At 42.3% G+C, this 20,548-nt stretch overlaps 1 protein-coding gene across 2 annotated transcripts in view; it reads right to left on the bottom strand.

Moving 5' to 3' along the window:
• Positions 1 to 20,548, bottom strand: part of P2RX1 (purinergic receptor P2X 1) — a 574,124-nt gene that overhangs the window by 172,200 nt on the left and 381,376 nt on the right. For both annotated transcript variants that reach the window (XM_086954809.1, XM_086954810.1), the window contains exon 6: positions 5,758 to 5,838. In XM_086954809.1, coding sequence (XP_086810935.1) covers positions 5,758 to 5,838 — 81 coding nt within the window. The remainder of the gene's footprint in view (positions 1 to 5,757; positions 5,839 to 20,548) is intronic.

Genomic DNA, 20,548 nt, shown 5'->3' with positions numbered 1-20,548 from the left:
CAAGAACCAGATTCTTCTCTGGTACTTTATTTAGACTATCCTTAGAAGTTGTGACAATGTTTCAAACCTACTTTGAATATGAGGGTCTCTTCAGGACGGGAATATCCTGGGACTGAAAAAGCTTTGATTCATATTAGTAAGGTGTGGGATGATATAACAGCACCTGTACCTGAAGTGCCAGTGGTTACAGTGAAACAAATATAGCAGGTTAGTCAAACTTTTAGGGATTAGCAAGAAGCTGTGACAGCACTTGTTCGGCCTGAGAGGGGTCTAAGAGAGTCAACATTTGAAATTGGTACAGAAGGGTCCCATCCTCTACTGTTGACTGTGCCAGATTCAGACCCTGGCATAGGGCTTAGCGCAGCAGTAATGCGAGTTGGACCTGGAGACCAGTGGCCAAGGCAAAAGGAGAGAGGGAGACGCAGTTTGTCTGAAATGCGAATGCCACGCACCATCCCAGAAGATACTGGAGGGTCTTGCTTAAGTGACAGCGATGAATAAGGACCAACAGTAAGGAGATCAAAGAGAGCTAGAGTACCCAGTCGGAGGAGCTCCTCACCTGAATGGATATACTTAGCTGTCAATGACTGGTAGAGAGCATTTTGGACATTTTGCAAAAAACAATTCACATTCAATTGAGTCTCTTTGAACTACACTTTGTGGCTGAACTGAGCTTTGAAATTGTTCTGCCACTAAACAGACTGAGTTAATTTATTCTGGATGTGATTATTAGTGAGCTTAAACTGAGCATTTATTAGACAAGGAACTCACTAGATTTTGTACAAACTACTAAGAAGAGCAAAAAGGTCCGAGTCTGCTGAAGGAGCGTAAGGTTGTAGAGTAGAAGAACATGAAGGAGGGCTAAGGAAGTCTCATGAAGATCATTTGTTCATACTTTGCTGGAAACTGTCATGTCGACCTGGCAAGTGCACCCACTTGCCAGGCTGTAATCTTCCCTTTCACTACATGTAAGGCACCCCTAAGGTAGGCCCACAGTACCCCATAGGCTGGGTGCAGAGTATGTGAAAGGTAGGACATGTACTGGTGTGTTTTACATGTCCTGATAGTGAAATACTGCCAATTTCATTTTCCAATATTGCAAGGATTACCTCTCCCATGAGCTATAATTGTAACTGCCTTGTAACATTTTACAATTGTTACTTTCAATTGGGAACAGCTAGAGATTTGGAGTTTGGGCTCTCTGAGCTCAGGATTTAAAAACACTTCTTCGAGTGAAGGTGTTTTTTAAATTGTGTGTTTGAAAATGCCACTTTTAGAAAGTGTTCTCAAAGAAGGGGTATGGCCCTGTAAGAGGCAACCAGATAGAACCTATCAACATTAGCTGTCATATTCAAGACTGTATATTACGTACACAGACTCAGACCATTTACCAATTTCTTTGGTCGTTATTATTTATTTACTCATCATGATATCTTTTTAGATCAAAGTCATTTGATCTTTCGCATCAGACCTAGGGAAAACATAATTATTCCCACATTAAACATACATTCAAATCATATTCTTTACAACCAAATATCCAAACTATTACAAAAAAGCACAATTTATTTGACACAAATGATTTACATGAACAAGCAAAAAAGTTTGTACTTTTAAGCCAGTCATAATTAGGAAAATTAAGCAGCCATTATCTCAATTCATTTGACATTTTGTTCATGCATTATGAGGCTGCTGCCAGCGGGAACACTATTAGACTCTTCAGGATAGTCATATTTCTACAGAAACGCTATCTGGGTGTGTAACTCCCTTATCCTTATCAAGCCACTGTCACCTAGTAACCCCCATTTCTAACAGTCTACATTTATGAGCTACATCTTATTTCATCTTTCACCTAATTTGGCCACTTATGTTTGCATTAGTATTTGTAGAGCACAAACTTAGCTTGAGTGCAATGGAGCACTTAACAGGCGTAATGGCCAGCTGGCTTTGAAGATACAGTAATTGGAGAATAAGTTAAGAGTAGACTGTAAGTTCAGAGGTAAGGATCCTAGAAGAGGTGCTTCTTTTTTCTTTTAAATGCAAGAAAGTCGGTACTGATCCAATAGAGAAGCCTTACCATTAGTTTATTTCCTATGTGTAATGTTTTGTCTTGATTCCTGGTAATGCATGTCTCCCAGATGAGGTTAGTTGTTTTGCCAGGTAGGCTGGGGTCTTGTTGTTGAGGTCTTTATAAGTGATGAAGCTCATCTTGAAGATCAACCAGGCTGGTAATTGAAATCAGTGTAGATATTTTTAATAAAAAAAGCCTGAATCAAATTTTTTTTAATAGGAGCGAGAGTCCCACACTACCCTGAGGGGCCTGCCCTTCACCAAGTAGAATTAAAAGGGGTTTAACTGTCCCACATGTCACTCACAATTAAAAGAACAGTCATTGGCAAAGCCAAAAGGTCTTGCCTATGCAAGCAAGAGCTACTGGATTTGCAATGTGTTTTAGCCATGTTGTACACTATCCTGGATGCTGTTCGGCATGGTAAAGGTGAGTGGCATAGAGTGGAGTGACATGGAGAAGAGTCACGAAGAGTGGAGGAGAGTGTTCGTGGAAGAGAGTGTCGTGGAGGAGAGTGTCGTGGAGTAGAGTAGAGTGTCAAAGCATATAATGGAATAAAGTGTCATAGAGTAGAGTGTTGTGGAGCAGCGTAGAGTGGAGTAGAATTGTAGAATGAATCAGGGGTGCAACAGGGTGTCAAAGTGACACCCTGTCCCCCTTGTCAATTCGGTAATTTTACCAAATCGGTATTTAGCGATTCGGTAATTGCCATTGGTTCCTATGGGCCTCAAGGCCCATAGGAATCAATGGCAATTAATATTACCGATTCGTTAAATTATTCGGTAAAAATACCTACATAGCTGTTCTGACATGGTTTTTGGCTCTATTTCGGAGTGATGATGACTTTAAGCTTGCTAACATCTTGAATCTGTATTCGTGCTTTGTGTTGGTCCTTTTAAAGCCTTTTCCCAGACCTAGAAGCATAAACTAGAGGATAGCTGCTTAATATGATAGATCCCTTATTCTTGACTCTAATCCATCTATTGCCTATTGGCTTTGACATAATTATGTGTCCTTTCATCATCCTGCCTATAGTAGAGGGTGGATCCTGTAGTCCTGACTTTATATTACATATTGGTATGGTTTGTGTAGGTACTCTGACAGAGTTAAGTGTTATTTCATCCTTCTCAGGCCTACAAGGCCTAGAACTAGAGAGACTCCATTTTGCTTTCTGTCCCTGCAGAACTGGGATGCTTGCAGGGTAAAGGTAATATTTTAGTTATAAGCTGTTGTTTGCTAGGGGAAAACCAGCCAGGACTGGTTCTTATCGGAAGAATGTGTTTGTCTCTTGGGCCCAGACGTAACATGCAGATGCGCACTGCGGTTGCGCGGAGAGCTCTGGAGCTAGCACAGGAATTCGGTGGGAGGCAGCCCTCTGTTGGAAATTTCTATGAGGGGAGAGGATTCCATATTAGCGAAGTGCAGGAGAGGAGGAGTATCAGTTTGGTTCTTGAAGAGAGAGAAGTAGGATGGTTGCTGGAGCTGAAGAGTACAGTTCAGTTCAATTGGTTTTCTGGAATGGAGAGAAGGCAGATAATTGCTGAAGCTGGAGAGAGCAGTCATATGAACAAAGTTGGAACTATCAGCTGGAGATGCCAGTTTATCAGAATGCATTTAAGCAGTTACCAGTCAGATGGAGGAGCTGAAGCTGCCAGCTGGAGCAGTTGAGCCAGAGGAGTGAAGCTGTGGTGACGGAGGGAGAGAGAGAGAGCCCTGATTCCACCAGAGAGAGAGAGAAACATTCCTTGTAATAGGTGAGGTAGTCTGAACTAGTTTGCTTTACACTTACACCTTAATCTTGTCTTTTATTTCCTAGGCTAGAGCCCTCTATTTTATGCTAATCCTTTTTCTTTCAGCTGTGTGCTATTTACAGTTCCTGTTAGTTACATGTGGATGTGGTATATTAATAGAGCTTTACAGAGACCCCGCAGATCTGTGTATGTGTCTATTCCCATTTTATTGTTATTGTAATAAAGATACCCCTGTTCTTAGTAAACCAGCATGTGCCTCGTATTCTTGTTCAATCAGGGTAACCTGTTCTTCTAGTCAGGCATTGTTTTCATGAACGGATGTAATTCCCGGTCAGGTAAGTAGTGACTGAGCAATGAGGGAGAGAGGGGCCCCTTGAGGTGGAGAATAGATTGTACATCCTCTAATTCGGTAAGCTGTTCCATAATATTGTAGTATCATATCCCTAGTAGCCAATGAAAGATTCCTTCCAAAGGTATTCATAGGAAAGTGATCGTCGTTGTGTAGCTGCGTTAATGAGAGCACCGGGGGGATACGGTGTGTAGTGAGATCGCTGCTAGGGAAGGTGGCGTTAGTGAGAGCACTGATTGTGGTCAGTGTGCATACCCACAAGATTGTGGCTTGTGAGAGCACCGGAGGGACACGGTGTGTAGTGAGATTGCTGCTAGAGAGAGAGTGGCATTAGTGAGAGCACTGATTGTGGTCAGTGTGTATACCCACAGGATTGTGGCTTGGGCCCTGGATGAAATAGTGAGAGCACTGGGGGGATACAGTGCCTATCTTGAGCGAGCACTGGGTGTAACCAGTGTGTAATGGTAAATAATCAGAACTGCCCCAGGGTAGATTAGTCTGGGCCCATGTGGTTGCGAGACTATGAGGTATGAGTGTGGTGTAGGGCATGGATGTCCTTAGTAATCAGTGAGTATTCCTAGTAATCCCTATAGATTTAGTGGTGTTTCTGATGATATGAGCTTGTATATTGCGAGTTCCCCATCCTCAGGTAGGTACCCAGGTGCCTGGACAGATGGGTCCTGAGGAGGGAGGTGGCTGCGTTTCGGCTGGGTTGGTGGTGCTCTGGTGAGCCGATCCTATCTGGTCCGAGAATCCGGCCGTTACAAAGGATTTACCGATTTGTAGCTACCGAATCGGTAAAATTTGGTATTTAAGAATCGGTAAATGCCATTTACCTACATCTGGCCCTTGGTTCGGTCTGTTTCACATCAATATTTCTGCAACTGTGCAATAATGAGAAAAAACGATTTGTTTGCAAACATATATTGACACTTCTTTTGCGGAATTATTTTACCTGTATGTTATGTCTGTAACAAGGTAAACACTAGATCCACTGAAACTCATCTTTTTAAAATTAAGCTTGAGGCCCACAGATGTAATTGAAGTGAAACAATATAACAACCCCTTCCTTTAGTCCAGAATGCCCGGTTACTCATCGGTAATCTTCATGGGCATCGCTTTGTGATTAATACTTACATCTTCCACGCAAACACCACTACAATTTACAACTGCTTAGAGGGCATGGGATTGTTAAGGTTGATATGTCACCCATTAATGAATCCATATACATTGGTGATTCTGATTCTAGATTTCAGCCCTCGACCGAAAAAACGAGTATGTATCTATTTACTAAATATTTATTTATTAATCGGGGCCACTGTAATTACCACACACTTGCAATTTCCCCCGGGCTAATTTTCACCATTAAAAAAACCTGGAGAAATGTATCCACGGAAAATGACACGAATTGAAGTCAAAATGATATTTAACGAGTGAAGTCATTACCACCCATTCATCAGACAACTCATGAACAGAGTCAGTGGTATCCTGTCTCAGGAATCAAGGCATTGCTTCAGCCACCTAATGCAAGATAAAACAGTATGGTGGCAAAGACAACATCAAAGTTTGAAGAATTCTTTTTTTTTACTAACCTCGTGACATTGAATTCTGGAAAACTGATGCTGTTCTTAATCAGTAAGGTGAAATTTTCAGCCTTCAGTAGCAGTGCAGGCCTGAAAGAAATTAAGATTACCACAAATTACTTCACAGCTCTGACACACCAATAAAAAAAAAACTGACTTCACTTCACTTTCCAGAAAACGGCTATGGACAGATTATAAAAACTTGGGCAGAGACTGAGAAATAACCATTTCCACTTTTTTTGCTGCTTGTTTAATGGGGAATTAGGCCAACAGAGTTAGGGCCAGATGTAGGTGGCCAAATACCGGTCGGTAACGGCCGTAACTTTACCGATTCGGTAAAATACCGAATCGGTAAATTTACGGAATCGGTAAATCTGGATGTAGGTGGCAATGAAAACAGTTTCACAGGCCCTTTTGAATTCATTATTTACCATCAAATACTATTTGATGGTGATTAATGAATTCTTGTGCACATGCACATCTGTGCATGTACACCTGTGCCATGTGGCACACATACATGCCCTAAGGGCATGTATGTGTGTCACATGCCACACAAGCCTGAATTGGGGGTGCAACAGGGTGTCAAAGTGACACCCTGTCCGCCTTGTTATGTGTGTCACATGCCACACAAGCCTGAATCGGGGGTGCAACAGGGTGTCAAAGTGACACCCTGTCCGCCTTGTTAATTCGGTAATTTTACCAAATTGGTATTTAGCGATTCGGTAATTGCCATTGGTTCCTATGGGCCTACAGGCCAATAGGAATCAATGGCAATTACCGAATCGCTAATTACCGAATATTACTGATTCGTTAAATTATTCAGTAAAAATACCTACATAGCATTTACCGATTTGTAACTACCGAATCGGTAAAATTCGGCATTTACGAATCGGTAAATGCCATTTGCCTACATCTGGCCCTTGGTTCGGTCTGTTTCACATCAATATTTCTGCAACTGTGCAATAATGGGAAAAAACGATTTAAAAAAGTTTGCAAACATATATTGACACTTCTTTTGTGGAATTATTTTACCTGTATGTTATGTCTGTAACAAGGTAAACACTAGATCCACTGAAACCCATCTTTTTAAAATTAGGCTTGAGGCCCACGGACGTAATTGAAGTGAAACAATATAACAACCCCTTCCTTTAGTCTAGAATCCCCGGTTACTCATCGGTAATCTTCATTACTCCGAGTCCTGGTCTTTCTGTTCTATTCCTGAGCCCAGCCCTTCCTCCCTGTTTTTGTTTCTGGTGATTGGGTGATGTTTTCCTTCTTCTTTGAGTTTCTTTGGTATTCTCAGGATGTGTGAATGACACACTTCCCCTTTATGCATGCCAGGCCAGGGACGTGGCGCCATATTGGGGGAAGTTTTCGACTTTGCTAGGTAACAGGTTTCTGTAGAGCAGACAAGCTGCTCATTGTTAAGGAATAGGAGGGGAAGACAAAGGAAGGGGTAATGTCCCAGGTAGGCACTTCATGTTGCTCCCTCAGAAGTTTTTTCCATGATATGCAGATTATCTCTCTCACTCTCTCCTGCTTTCAAAGGATTTGAGGCATGCATAAATGGTATTACTATGTTTATGTTTATGTTTGGGGGGATTTTATATAGCGCTCTATCGCTCCAAGGAGCATCTTGGCGCTAGGTTCAATTTGTGTGGTTCGTAGGCAGAAGGGAGATGTAATAGCCCCTAAAGTAGATATTAGACCAGGGTTTTGCAGGTGGAGGCAGTTAGGTTATAAATCCAGGTTTTAATGGCTTTCCTGAATTTGCTCTCACAGGAGATTTCACGAATTTGAGGTGGAAGTGTGTTCCAGGCTCTAGAGCCTTTGACCGCCAGGGACTTTCCCCCTCTAGTGGCCAATCGAAACTTTGGAATAGTCATTAGGTTGGCCGTAGCAGATCTTAGATGACGTCCGGGGTGGTAGCGATTAAATTTGTTAATCAGGTAGGTAGGGCCTCTTTTATGGAATGCTCTGAAAGAGATGATCAGTAGTTTGAATAGAATTCTCTTTTGGATAGGGAGCCAGTGGAGGGTGTCAAGTGCTGCGGATGCTGAGGATTTTCTTGGCATTTACAGAGGATTTCCCTGCAATGCAAAGAGTAGGGAGCGGGCGGATTAAAGTGCGGTTTGCTTTCACAAGCGTGTGTGAAGGCCTACAAACGTCTGAGTTTGCAGGCCTTCACAAATTGCAATCTAAGCCTGGAATTGGTAGGAGTGTAACTCCAGCAAAGAACTAGATTTACTCCTCCTTCCAGGGTGGAAAGGGGAATGGGAAAGTTTGTTAATTCAGCAAGTAAATACATCTGCGTTTGTTCATTGGAGTACTACAACAACCCCGAATTCATGACTCGCAACGTGTCAGAGAATAGCAATAATGGACAAACTTTGGGGGCTGTGGGATGTTTACCTTCAGCAGCACAACTTGGAAAAAAGTGGCAGAAGTTACAATGGAAAAGATAAAATTAGTAGATGACTCGGGACTTTGAATAGTGGGCGATGCAGTGCTCAAAAAAGGGTTGGGTAGAACATAACAGCAACTTGAACTGAGCTGCTGGTTTGAATGGTGGAAAGACAGGGGACAGAGAGAGAGCCACGGATTGCACCGGAGTCTGAGGAGGACGCTATAACCTGGAGGAGCAGAAGCATCGCCAGGTACTAGTCTGGAAGTCACACGTCTGCTCAGTCTAGCTACCAATCAAAAGGGGGACCCCCAAAAACGAATACTAGGCAAGTAGCACAGGGGAATTAAGTACAACAAACCGAGCAAAGAAAGCTACTGCCTAGATTTCAAAATACCAAAGGCCCTAAAATCGAGTGCCAAGATTATATATCGTTAGCTGAAGCTGATCCTGACATAAAAATTATGCCATATGACCACAGATAACATTAGCAAAAATAGCATTTTTTTTAAAAATTATTTTCATGATGTCAAAACAGACTAAAAGATCTACAAATATATCATACATAAATATCATCAATAATCAATAATGTCCCACACATCACTTCATTCATACTAACAATCTCATTCATACAGACATTTATCAATCATAAAACATCACACTTCACTCAGAGTGGTAAGACTGCCAGCTGATGGTAAGATTACAAATATCCCTTGGGTTCTACCGGTGGTAAGAGAACACAATCTAGTGGACACGGAACAAACTTCAAATGCCAATATGCTTTCAGTGTATGGCCCTCGATGGAGCCACACCTTCATCAGGGCGAACTGTGGATGTGGGTGGGACAACAAACACACCAAGTAGTGATATTGGCTGGGATTCCCTAGAAGGAATTCATAAAGAAAAAACGGCAAAGGATCCTTTATCCGCAAGGGGGATGAGAATCAATCTATATTCCAAGTCCTATGTTAGCAGAATGTTCAAAGGCCTCAATGATGGGAAAAGCTGTCATCACTGTCGTGTAAGCAAGAGGTTTTCCAGCCTCAGGAGATTGTATGCAAGTCCTAGGTCACTCTGCTTGCGTAGCCGGAGGTCCACGCAAGGTTAACCGCAGAAGTCAGTCGGGTTACATTCCCCGGGTACAGCGCGAATGGTAATTTCAGTATTCTGGATTAAGTCCGTTCAAACGGGGATGTCCTGCTCCTCACGACCTAGTTGAACTGCAGCTTGATGTAATATTTTCAATGCTTTTGCATTTGACTCGTGAGGGACACCTAGTAATGACTAGTTGAACTGCAGCTCTTTGTAGAATTATTTTGATATTGGATACTATAATATTCACTGCCCACTGCTAATCTCGTCCCATAATGCCTTAGGTTGGGATTGTATTTTTGCCCATAACTGTGCTTGGGGTGGTCCTAAGAGGATGGGACCACCACTAAATCGTTCAGCATGGTATGTTCTTTGCGGTCAAGGCATCTGCTTGGTTCTACCCCTAGGTTCGGGGATCCCAAAATCATCACCTCGCTCATTGCCTGATATTTTTCATTTTCAAAGTTCACTTTTGTGAATTGGTTACATGCTTTTAAGCATGTAAAGTTGCTTTATAAAAGCATGTGTGGTTGCAGTTTAGTAGCTAATTCCGTTACGTGGAGGAACAGAGTTTTGTTTTTGCCTGAATTCTGTGTTTTTAATGGAATGCGTTGTTAACAAATCTCCGAAAACTCCACAAGCGGAGCAGAGTTCATTGCCCAGGGTTAGGAAATATCCAGTATGTACTTTCTGCAAAGGAGGAAGATAAGAAATGGAGTTGGGTAGCAGGTACTCTTAATTATAAAAGATCCTTAGGTATAAAATGTGGGAACTCTTCCTAGTAAGGATATTAATGTAATATATTAATATCCTTACTAGGAAGAGTTCCCACATTTTAAGCCTAAGGATCTAATATATTGGAACGCAGCTACCTTAAGCACTAATAAAACAAACTCTTATTTTTGAAAGAGCAGAGTGATAATATAATATGTCTTGGATAATAAAGGACTGGTTCATTGAAGATTATATAGTGTTGAGCCGGCCTGCGCTCCCTGTGAATAGAGGTCATGCTAAAGGAGGTATCGCCATTATGCTAAGTACAAGTCTTAATTGGTCATAAAAAGAAATTTTACATCCTTCCAATTAAATTCAGGCAGTTAAATTGGATCACAAGGATGCTCAGGATCACTTGAATTCCCTATTGATCTTAAATGCATGTTTACCTCCCGATGCTTCTTGCTTTTTCTTCTAAAGGATTTATTTGTTTTTATCTCCTCTACCATGGAAAGTGAAGACTGCAGGTTCATAATGTTAGTATGATATTTGAACTCTAAGGTCTCTGCTCATAGTATAACATTGAATAAAATGAAGTCATAAACATCCCCAACTCCCAATTTCCGAATAAAAGCAGGACTGATAAAAGAGGAGTCTCATTATTTGAAGGCTTAAGAAGCTTAGACCTCATCATTGTTAATGGGAGGCTAGAAAATGATATTCCTGCAAACTATACTCATAAGGCGCCAACCGGGAGATCCATTAAAGATTATTTAATTGTCCCTGCAGATTTCTTTTGTAAACTTAAACACATGGAAGTTCTGGGAAATGTTTTTAGTGACCATATGTTGATTCGCTCTAAATTTGAATTGATTTGTTCGAAGGCAGGCCCCTGGAATTTTAAAGGCTGTTCAGTAGGGTTTAATACAACAAACGGTATAATTCACTGGAATACTCAAGCAACCGTTAAATTAAAAGCAAATTGAATGGCTCTAATAAGAGATCAGCAACATTTAGTTTCGGCAGAGAGTGATTCTACCGGATCTGACTTACTCGAAGGCTTTTCCCATAATGTAGGCTTTTTGGCTAAATCATGTCAATTATCACAAGCTCCAGTTAAACGGAGCGTTCATTTTAATCCAATGCTTTCTACAAATAGAAAAATAAATAAATAAATTGGTGAGTGCCCAGTTCCTGAATTTTTCATTAGAACAAAGTAATTTAATAAACCTTTTAACCCCTTCGCTGTTCATGACGATCTCAGCTCGTCATGCAGTACGCTGGTCGTGTGCTCATGACGAGCTGAACTCGTCATGATGCATGGAATATTGGAACTTCCAGCACAGGAGGGTAATTGCCTTAGCAGTCATGTGGTAAAAGAGGAAAAGACTGAGGAAAAAACGCTTGCTAAGACAAAGAAGACCTCCAAAAGGTATTGGGAAATAATCGCCGACTGCTGTAGTACAAGAGTGAAATCTCTCCCCATGCCCATTAAAGAGGAGGACTGGACACTTAACCTGGCAGAACTTTACTCTGCGAACGTTAACTCTTCCAGTTCTGGCACTGCGGCATTTGATCCGTTTAAAACCCCTGCATTCAACTACGTTCACTCAATTAGTGACGTGGCTGGATCTATCAAGAAAATGGGATCTTCTGGAGCAATGGCCCCTGACGAAATTCCCATGATGGTAATTAAAAAGGAGCCACTTTCGTGGGCCACCTATCTAGCTCTACTGTTTAATTTTTGTTACTCTCACGGGAAGATGCCTCTATCTTGGTCAGGGAGTATTTTAATTCCTCTGTACATAAAAGACCCTAGAACACATCCAGGTAATTACCAGCAAATAGCCCTATCAGATGCGGCGGAGAAAATATTTTCTCATAGTATTCTCGATCACCTTACGGCATGGGTGACAGATGCAGGTTCTCCCGACAGAACAATCAGGTTTTAGAAAAAATCATTCTACCTTAGATAATATCACTTTGTTGAAATTAATTGAGGAGAAATACACAATTTATCGTAGGTCAAATGTATGTATGGCTTTTATAGATTTTTCAACTGCTTTCGATAAGGTAGATCGACCATTACTATGGAGAAAATTGCAAAAAAATGGGATTGCCTCCTCCCCTGCTATCCTAAATTATCACACTACTTCACATTGAACATAGGGGCATATTACCAAGCAATAGCGATAATTATCGCTATTGCTTGGTTAGAGACAAAACTTTACCGCAGCGCTGCAGCGATTTCTACCGCAAATAAACCTTGGTATTACCAAGGTTTAACGCAAATGCGGTAAAAATCGCCGCAAAGCATGAATATCGCTGAAAAGTCAGCGATATTCATGCATTAGCGAGCTAATTCTCTTAGCCATGTTATCCACCTCCCATTGGATAACATGGCTAAGAACTGCTCAGGGCAGGTGTTAGCTTTTGGAGATATTCCCGCTTAGCGTGAATATCTCCAAAAGTTGGTAATAGGAGATAGCGATGTTAGCGACTGTTTTCAGTCGCTAACATCTTGGCACGCCCACTTTGCATCTCATTAGTGATAAATATCACTGACATGCAAAGTGGGGCACAAGATGGTCGCTATCTCCTACTAGCTGTCACTAACTGGTGTTAGCGGCAGCTAGGTAATAGGGAGATAATTTTATCTCCGCTTTCTTGGCTTTTAAAGCCAAAAAAGCGGAGATAAACCCCCTTGATAATATGCCCCATAGTTCTTGTAAAGCTGCTTCCCACGCAAATTGTTTGCGGATCTTCTACAGCGCGATGGAAAGAAGGAATTTTTTTTACATCTTACGGTTTTTAAAGCAAAAATCCCTCCAACCTTGCTCTATGCCATTGAATCAATCCCTGTTAAGGATGGAGCTTTTTAGATAGGATTGAAAGTCAGATTTTATGTAAACTATGCAATTTTAACATGTTAGTTCCATCAGCTGCTATTAGACTAGAATTTGGCTTGATAGTTTCTTATGTCCAAGGTTTATCCAGGGTTTTACGTTGGGCTATCAGTTAAAAACCAGCGAGCCTGTTTCATTAAGAGGTTTCATGTGTCAAGAAATCTTTGGCGAGATGGCAGGGAACTACTCTTTCTATCATGATTTCTCTTTGGCACTAAAATATTTTTGTGTACTAGAAGAAGCAGTAATTACTCTCTCACCATTACAACTTAAATCTTTATTAAAATCCTTAAGTGGCATGATTAGCTATAATAGAGATATAACATTTTTTAAATCTAAAGAGAGACTAAAGATAATAGCCAGGAACAGTTCACCGGGAATCTCACAGAAATATTTATTTTGGAATTTAGAGCATGGAACTCGATGACTGCTCACTATATGTTGTATGAATCTCTTAGCTTTAAATGACTTGACAGCAAACTGGTCCCATAATTTGAAAAATGGAAAAATGTGTGTCTTTTTTGCAAGCTGAACACTCAGACTTTGGATCATATTTTGTTTGTCTGTCGAGCATTGGTTCAGAATCGATGTCGCTGGCTTCAGCCGATGTTTTTACAAAATTGTGTTAAAAATGTAGCTTCCGCCTGTGATTTCTCTTTTGCCCAAAGAACGAAGCAGTCTGTGTAAAACTATTCAATTATTTTAAAGAGTGTGTGTATATATTTGAAATCTTTCGTAGATTTTTTTAAATGGGTTGTTAACCCCTGTGCCTGTAATCCATTTATGAAATACTAATATTTTCTCCTTTTTAAGATTGTACTTTGCACATTTACTGGCTGCTATTTATTGCTCTTTGCCCAGTTATGTTATGCAGTGCTTGTTTCTCTTTTTTTTTCTCTGGTGGCCAATCCCAAAATTTCATTTGAAGCGGGATATTGGACTGTACTTTGCACATTAACTGGCTGCTACTGAATTGCTTTTTGCACAGATTAGGATATGCCCTGTTACTCCTTTTTTTTGCTGCTAACCCTAAACTGAACTTTCTGCCAAAGCTGGATTGTGGATTATATTTTGAACATGAACTGGCTGCTACTTATTGCTTTTTGCACACTCTGGGATATGCTTGACTACCTCAATTCTTCTGTTGTTAATCTCAAATCCTATCTTCTGCCAAAGTGGTTATATGTTGCCTTTTGTTGTTGTTGTTTTTAAGTATGGTCTTATACATACATCTTTTGCTTTGGTTGAGGTCTCTCGGGCCTCTGCTCTTCCCTATGAGCTAAATGGTAATATTGCTGAAAACCTTAGTTATTTCTCCTATTAGTGTAAATGTCAACATCTACTAATGATTTGTAAGGAAACATCTAGACCTGCTAAGTAGGTTTATGGAAATGTATGTTGGTCCGAGAAATTAGTTTTCTTTATGTTTTATTCTATTTATGTAATAATTTGTATGTTCCAAATCTTTAATAAATAAATATTGAACATTGGGTAGAACTTCTCCTTTAATAAAACTAGAAAACTCATGTTATCACAACTATTTCTAGGATAAAAAGTGGGCTTTTGAGGACTGTGTGCTCACACTCATTTGTGAAAAAAGAGCTGAATTCTCACTATTTTAATAAAATTATTAATACGTATTTAAACATTTTACATACCTATAAACTCACATTTTGGGGCCGATTTCGATGTCAGGTGGAAACTTTCTGCAAGACTCCATGTCGGATTCATTTCCAAGTGACTTGCAATCAGCGGTTCTGCACGACCGATTACAATGCTTCCGAACACCGTTCGGAAGGACTCCCAATGACTTCAATGGAAGCCTGTGTTCCGACCGACGACACAGGGCCCTATGGGTAAAATGGGTTCTACGGAAAACCTTGCACCCTATTGCGGGCACCCCATGGTGCCTGCCACACAGTGCATCGTTTTACAGGTGAGTCCCTTGAGTACCACCACAGCCCCAACTGGAGGGCTCAGGATGAAGGAGGGCCTGCTTGGGACCCCAAAGTCAGTTTCCGACAACCTTTTTGTATCGGACACATCAAGTCGGAAAGGCTGTCAGAATTCGACACCGTAATCGGTCGGTCGGAAACACTGTTTTTTAGAGCTGTTCGAATTGGCTCAGACGACTCAGATTCTCCGAATGCCAGTCAGAACCGATTCAGAATGACTGAACAATTTCCTTTACGACTGCGAGCATTGTAATCTGTAGGTCATAATTGTTTCCGGTGGTGCCGATCAGAGGCTTTCCGCACGACATTCTAATCGGCCCCTTTTGTCTCGTGTATCAGTAGAATGTCAGTATGGTCGGTATTATACTGTTTGCCATGAACATACCATGCAATCAACAATACATTCCTCCAAAGGTGCCCATAGCAAAGAATGAAGACATGTATCAAGGCTCAAATCCAGGCTCGCCTGCTAACCATACAACACCAGATACTATTGAGAGATCACTTTTTTACTTCAAAAGCAGCCAAATGTAGAGCCACTTTCTACCTATCGATGCCCTTCCAGGTCTATAAACCCCACTGCTCCTCCCCGCTCCACCGCCAGCTGGAAACAATTCATCTGAAATGATGGAGATCCTCCAATGGAGGTAGACCCCTGAAAGCAGTTGGAGCAAAAGACCTCAAAAGGACCAACCGCATCTCCAGCTATAGGCAAAGCCTGAAATTGTTCTTGCCCAACCAGCAAACACGATTCCCAGGAAACCTGATTACTAGAAAGCACAATTGCTCTATTTCTACCTCCAGATTAGGCAGCCTCCACTCCTACCGACGTTTGAGTGCCTCCCCTCTTCACCTTGAAATTTCATCCATACATGAGCTCACACTAATCTCTCTGTGACTCACCAAACCCTTGATTCTTCTTTCAGCACCTGTCTATCTATTCCCCCTGACCGCTCTTCACACTGTTGCCTCTGAAACAGCATCTCTTGTTTTCCCATTCTGCTTCCCTTTCATATTTTACCCCCACAGCCATCGGCGCCACGCCGGACGCTAACATCCCCGAAAACCCTGAGGTGCATCCTCCTCAACGTGCTCTCCATGCACAGACATGCCGTAGAGATCTGGGACCTCCTCGATACGATCTCGCCTGACGTCACCTTCCTCACGGAAACCTGGACCAACTACACCTCCGCCCCGCCATCACCACCACCATCCCCTACAGATACAAGATCCAGAGGAAAGACCGCCCCAATCACCCAGGAGGAGGACTTGCCATCGCACACAAGAACTCCCTCCGACTCACTACCTCCAGCACAAGCGATCCTCCGTCTAACGAACACCTCCATTTCTAGGTACAGACCAGCCCCAGATCTACCTTACGCAGCACCCTCACCTACAGGCCCCTGGACTTCGAACAGCGTTCACCACTGCCATTGCCGACCTCATCTGACCCCACGCCATCACCTCCATGGACTACATACTCATCGGAGATCTCAACTTCCACCTCAATAACCTCAAAAACACCAACTCCTCCACCCTACTGGACAACCTCGCCAACCTTGGACTGAAATAACTCATCACCGCCCTCACCCACAAGGCAGGACACACCCTCAACCCCATATTTGCAGGAGGAAACAACATCCACTTCAGCCATACCACGCAACCCCTCTGGACAGACCACCACTGCGTACACTTCCACATTGACAAACCTACCACCCCCAAACCTGCACCCCGCCCACCCCAAAGTAACTGGAGCAAAGTCACTGAGGAGCACCTCAACTCCACCCTCAACCGCGATGCCCAATCCACTTCTACCTCTACCGACACCAACCTCACAGCCAAAGAACTACACAGATGGATCTCCAACTGCGCGGACGAACTCGCACCATTTCACAACCCTGACAGACAACACCCCAGAAAGGCCACCTGGTTCATCGCAGGCCTCCAAGAACCCAGGCGCACCTGCAGACGCCTCAAGAAGAATTGGTGAAACAGCAAAACAGCACCACATACTAGAACGCCATGACACAATACCACCAACTCATCAGATCAACCAAACAAACCTTCATCCAGCACAAGACCACCGCCAACTCCAGCAAATCGGAGGAACTCTTCAGCATCATCCAAGAATTTACCAAACCCCTCAGCGAGGCCCTGGGCCTCACCTCCTCACCGGACCTCTGCAACAAGCTCAGCTCCTACTTCCATCTGAAAATGCCGCCACAGATGGCATCCGCACCCTCCTCGACCAAGGCCACACTCTGGCCCTGATTCTACTCGACCTCTCCGCAGCCTTCAAAACCGTCTCCCACCGCACACTTACCACCAGACTCCATGACGCTGGCATACAGGGAATCACCCTCAAATGGCTCTACTCCTTCCTCACCGGCAGAACCCAAAGAATCATACTGCCACCCTTCCTCTCTGAGCCCAGAGAGATCAACTGTAGAGTACCCCAAAGATCATCACTCAGCCCAACACTCTTCAACATCTACATGTCCCCCCTCGCCACCATCGTCAGACAGCATGGACTTAACATAGTCTCCTACGCAGATAACACCCAGTTTATCCTCTCCCTCACCAAGGATCCCATACCACCAAACTCAGCTTCCAGGAAGGAATGAAGGACATCACATGCTGAATGAGCAGCAGCTGCCTGAAGCTAACTCAGAGAAGATGGAGTTCCTCATCCTCAGACCTTCTCCCACCGCATGGGACAACACCTGGTGGCCCAGCACCCTCGGAAGTCCCGACAAGGACCACGCCCAGAAACTCAGAATTGAACTCTCCTCCTCCATCTCCATGACTCGACAGATCGATGCTGTCGCCTCCACCTACCTGAGCACCCATCACATCCTTCGCTAGACCTTCAAATGGATCCCCCCGAATCAAGAAAGATCATCACCCACGCATTCATAACCAGCAGACTGGACTACAGAAACGCCCTCTACGCCGGAATCCACAAGTCTCTGCTCTGCAAACTCCAGACCATGCAGAACACCGTAGCCAGACTCGTCCTCGACATAAACACATCACCCAACACCTGCAAGACCTCCACTGGCTCCCCGTTGAGACGAGGGTAATCTTCAAGATACTCACCCACGCCTATAAATACCTCCAGAACACCGGACCCTAATGCTTCAAGAGAGAATCTCCTTCCACGTACTCAAGAGAAACCTCTGATCCACCGACCTTGCTGAAACCGTGCGCATCCGCATCCAGTCAGAACGGGTGGAAGAGCTTTCTCCTACTTCACGGCCAAGACCTGGAACCAGCTCTTGATCGACATCAGGTGCGCCTGCTCTCTGAACATCTTAAGGAAGACTATCAAGACCTGGCTCTTCGACTGAACGGAGTTCCTTATCCCACCCCCTCCTGCCTCCAGCACCTTGAGACCATCATGTGTGAGTAGTGCACTTGACAATTCCCTGATTGATTGACTTTTTGTCTAATATGTTTCACATCTGATTGTTGTGTCTTTATTCCCTCTCCGTTATGTTGGGTGCTCATGACTGTCTTTGATTGTTACATCTTACTTGATGTATATTTCACCTAGAAGGTGGACCCCTGGCACTTGTTGTGTATAACAAATAAATAATACAAGAATAGATACATAATTAAATAAATAAAAAAATATTTATATATATACATTTAAAAAGTGCATTTATTTCACAAGTTACTGCAACATTATCTTATTAAGAAGTTTTTAATGTGAACCCTGTTGTTCTAGTGGCACTTTTACACTGGATGGTAATCGTCTTCGATTATAAAGTCAGGGACCCAATTCACAAAGGTATTTTTTACAATGAACATATGCCTAAAATGGCTTAATTTGCACCGGTCAGGAATTTACAGCTGGATTTCCAGCAGGCCTACAGGACTGCGGATGTCTCTGCCACCAGTGTGGAGGAATGTAACACGCCCCATGCAAAGGGTGGAAAGTGGGTACATGAAGGCGTTGTTTGCGTTGAAAGTTTCTGACCATCAACTTGCGCCTTTTTTGGCATTAACAAACTCTGATATGACTCTTTCCACCCTGCAATTAGGAGTTTACTGCAGTAGAGGGCCTGAGTTATTACTCCCCTTACATGGTAAGAAGGGGATTTGATCACACCCTAATCTTGAAGGGGCTGTTCCTCTGTGCAGATTTCTTTTCCCTGGAGAAAAAAATCAAATGAGAAATGGTACAATTACAGAACGGACAGCATTTCTCCAATGTGTAACTGTATGCTATGTATCTACGCATCTGGGGAATGGGAGCCCAGGGAAAATGTTGCATGACATACATAGATGTATGCCCTGAAAGCTGGGCCTGTGCTTCCCTAATGGGAATGTTTGTAATTTCCCAAAAGTAGTAAACCTGAGTTCCTTCCTGGGTGCACTACTACCAGTGCAGATTTACTACTTTGCTTTCCTACATGTGCAAGCAAGTCCGATATAAACACACATTATTTTACACAGTTTTTTGTATTTATTTTGCACCTGGCTAACATTCTTGGGCAGTCTACACATCCTTTATCACCTGGAGTATCCGATGGAAAGGTCTGTTGTTATAATTTTAACAGTGACGAGGCAGTAATCGTGTCAAATAGTTCTAGTCTGATAGAACTATTCTGGACCTCTTAGCTAACTATACGATGTTCTATAAATATATTAGCATTTTTTTCAATTCTCTCACTTTCTATTTCATTCTGACTATTGATGTATTGGGACAATTTGCACTCCTATCTGAAAAATATTTTTTCTTAGTTACTTTGATCTGATCTTTAAACATTTTTAATTGTTTGGTGTATTTCAGTTTTGCTTTGGGATGTTTCTCCTTTTCCGTTCTAGTTATCAGAAAAGTTGTTTTGCAGCAGTAAATTAACTTTAAACCTCTGGGTCTGATTCACAAATGCCCTAAGCACTTCTGATGGAGGCCCTGCAGTCGTACGGAAGTTCCCATTAACAAGGTTGCAAGTAGGTCTGGATCTTCAATCCTGAAGTATTTATATGTTAAACTGTTAGCTGATGGAAGGGCTCTACTGTTTGGAAGGTTATTATTTCATTTTCTTTTTCTTACATAATTATAGCTGATATTGTCTTTGAAAATACCATTCAATGGCTAAATATCACTCCATCCAGGTCAAAGGGATTCTCAAAGATTATTAAATCGAGTAAATGACGAACGTTTTGCAGAGGATTCGAATGAATTATTTGGAGGTTACATTTTCAATTGCTTGATTTAAAGGCTAGCTTTTCTTCTAGATTTTTCTAGGCAGGGGTTTAGGTTGCACAGAAAAATCAATGCCTTGCCTTGCTAGGCAATTGTTCCAGTTTTGTCTATCAGTGTGGTCTAGGACACTCTCGGGAAGGGCAATAAGGCAGCAGGAAAGCAAAGGTTTTATGGTGAGTTACAAGAGTCGAAAATACTACCTCAAGATCCAGAGAGAGGGGTTCAGCAGTTCTTGATAATAAAAACAGACAATATTTGATACTCCATTTTGTTCAGATGAGTGGTCTGACCTATGCATATTTCAATCATAAGGTGCTAATTCAACGATCAAAGAATTCTGATGAGGCAAGCCACATTTCAGTCAAACATAGCAAGTTAAGGTCTCACCTTTCAAAAAGGTTTACAACTTGATGCTGGTGAGCAACAACTGACTGCACATTGACAGCATAATTGAAAAAAAAACTTTTCTAACTGCTGGAAACATTTGAACAATACAGGGTTGATAGCAATGGCT

The sequence above is a fragment of the Lissotriton vulgaris genome, chromosome 2_1, assembly GCF_964263255.1.
Source record: "Lissotriton vulgaris chromosome 2_1, aLisVul1.2, whole genome shotgun sequence".
Lineage (NCBI taxonomy): Eukaryota > Metazoa > Chordata > Amphibia > Caudata > Salamandridae > Lissotriton > Lissotriton vulgaris.
This window is presented reverse-complemented; position numbering and strand designations above follow the sequence as displayed.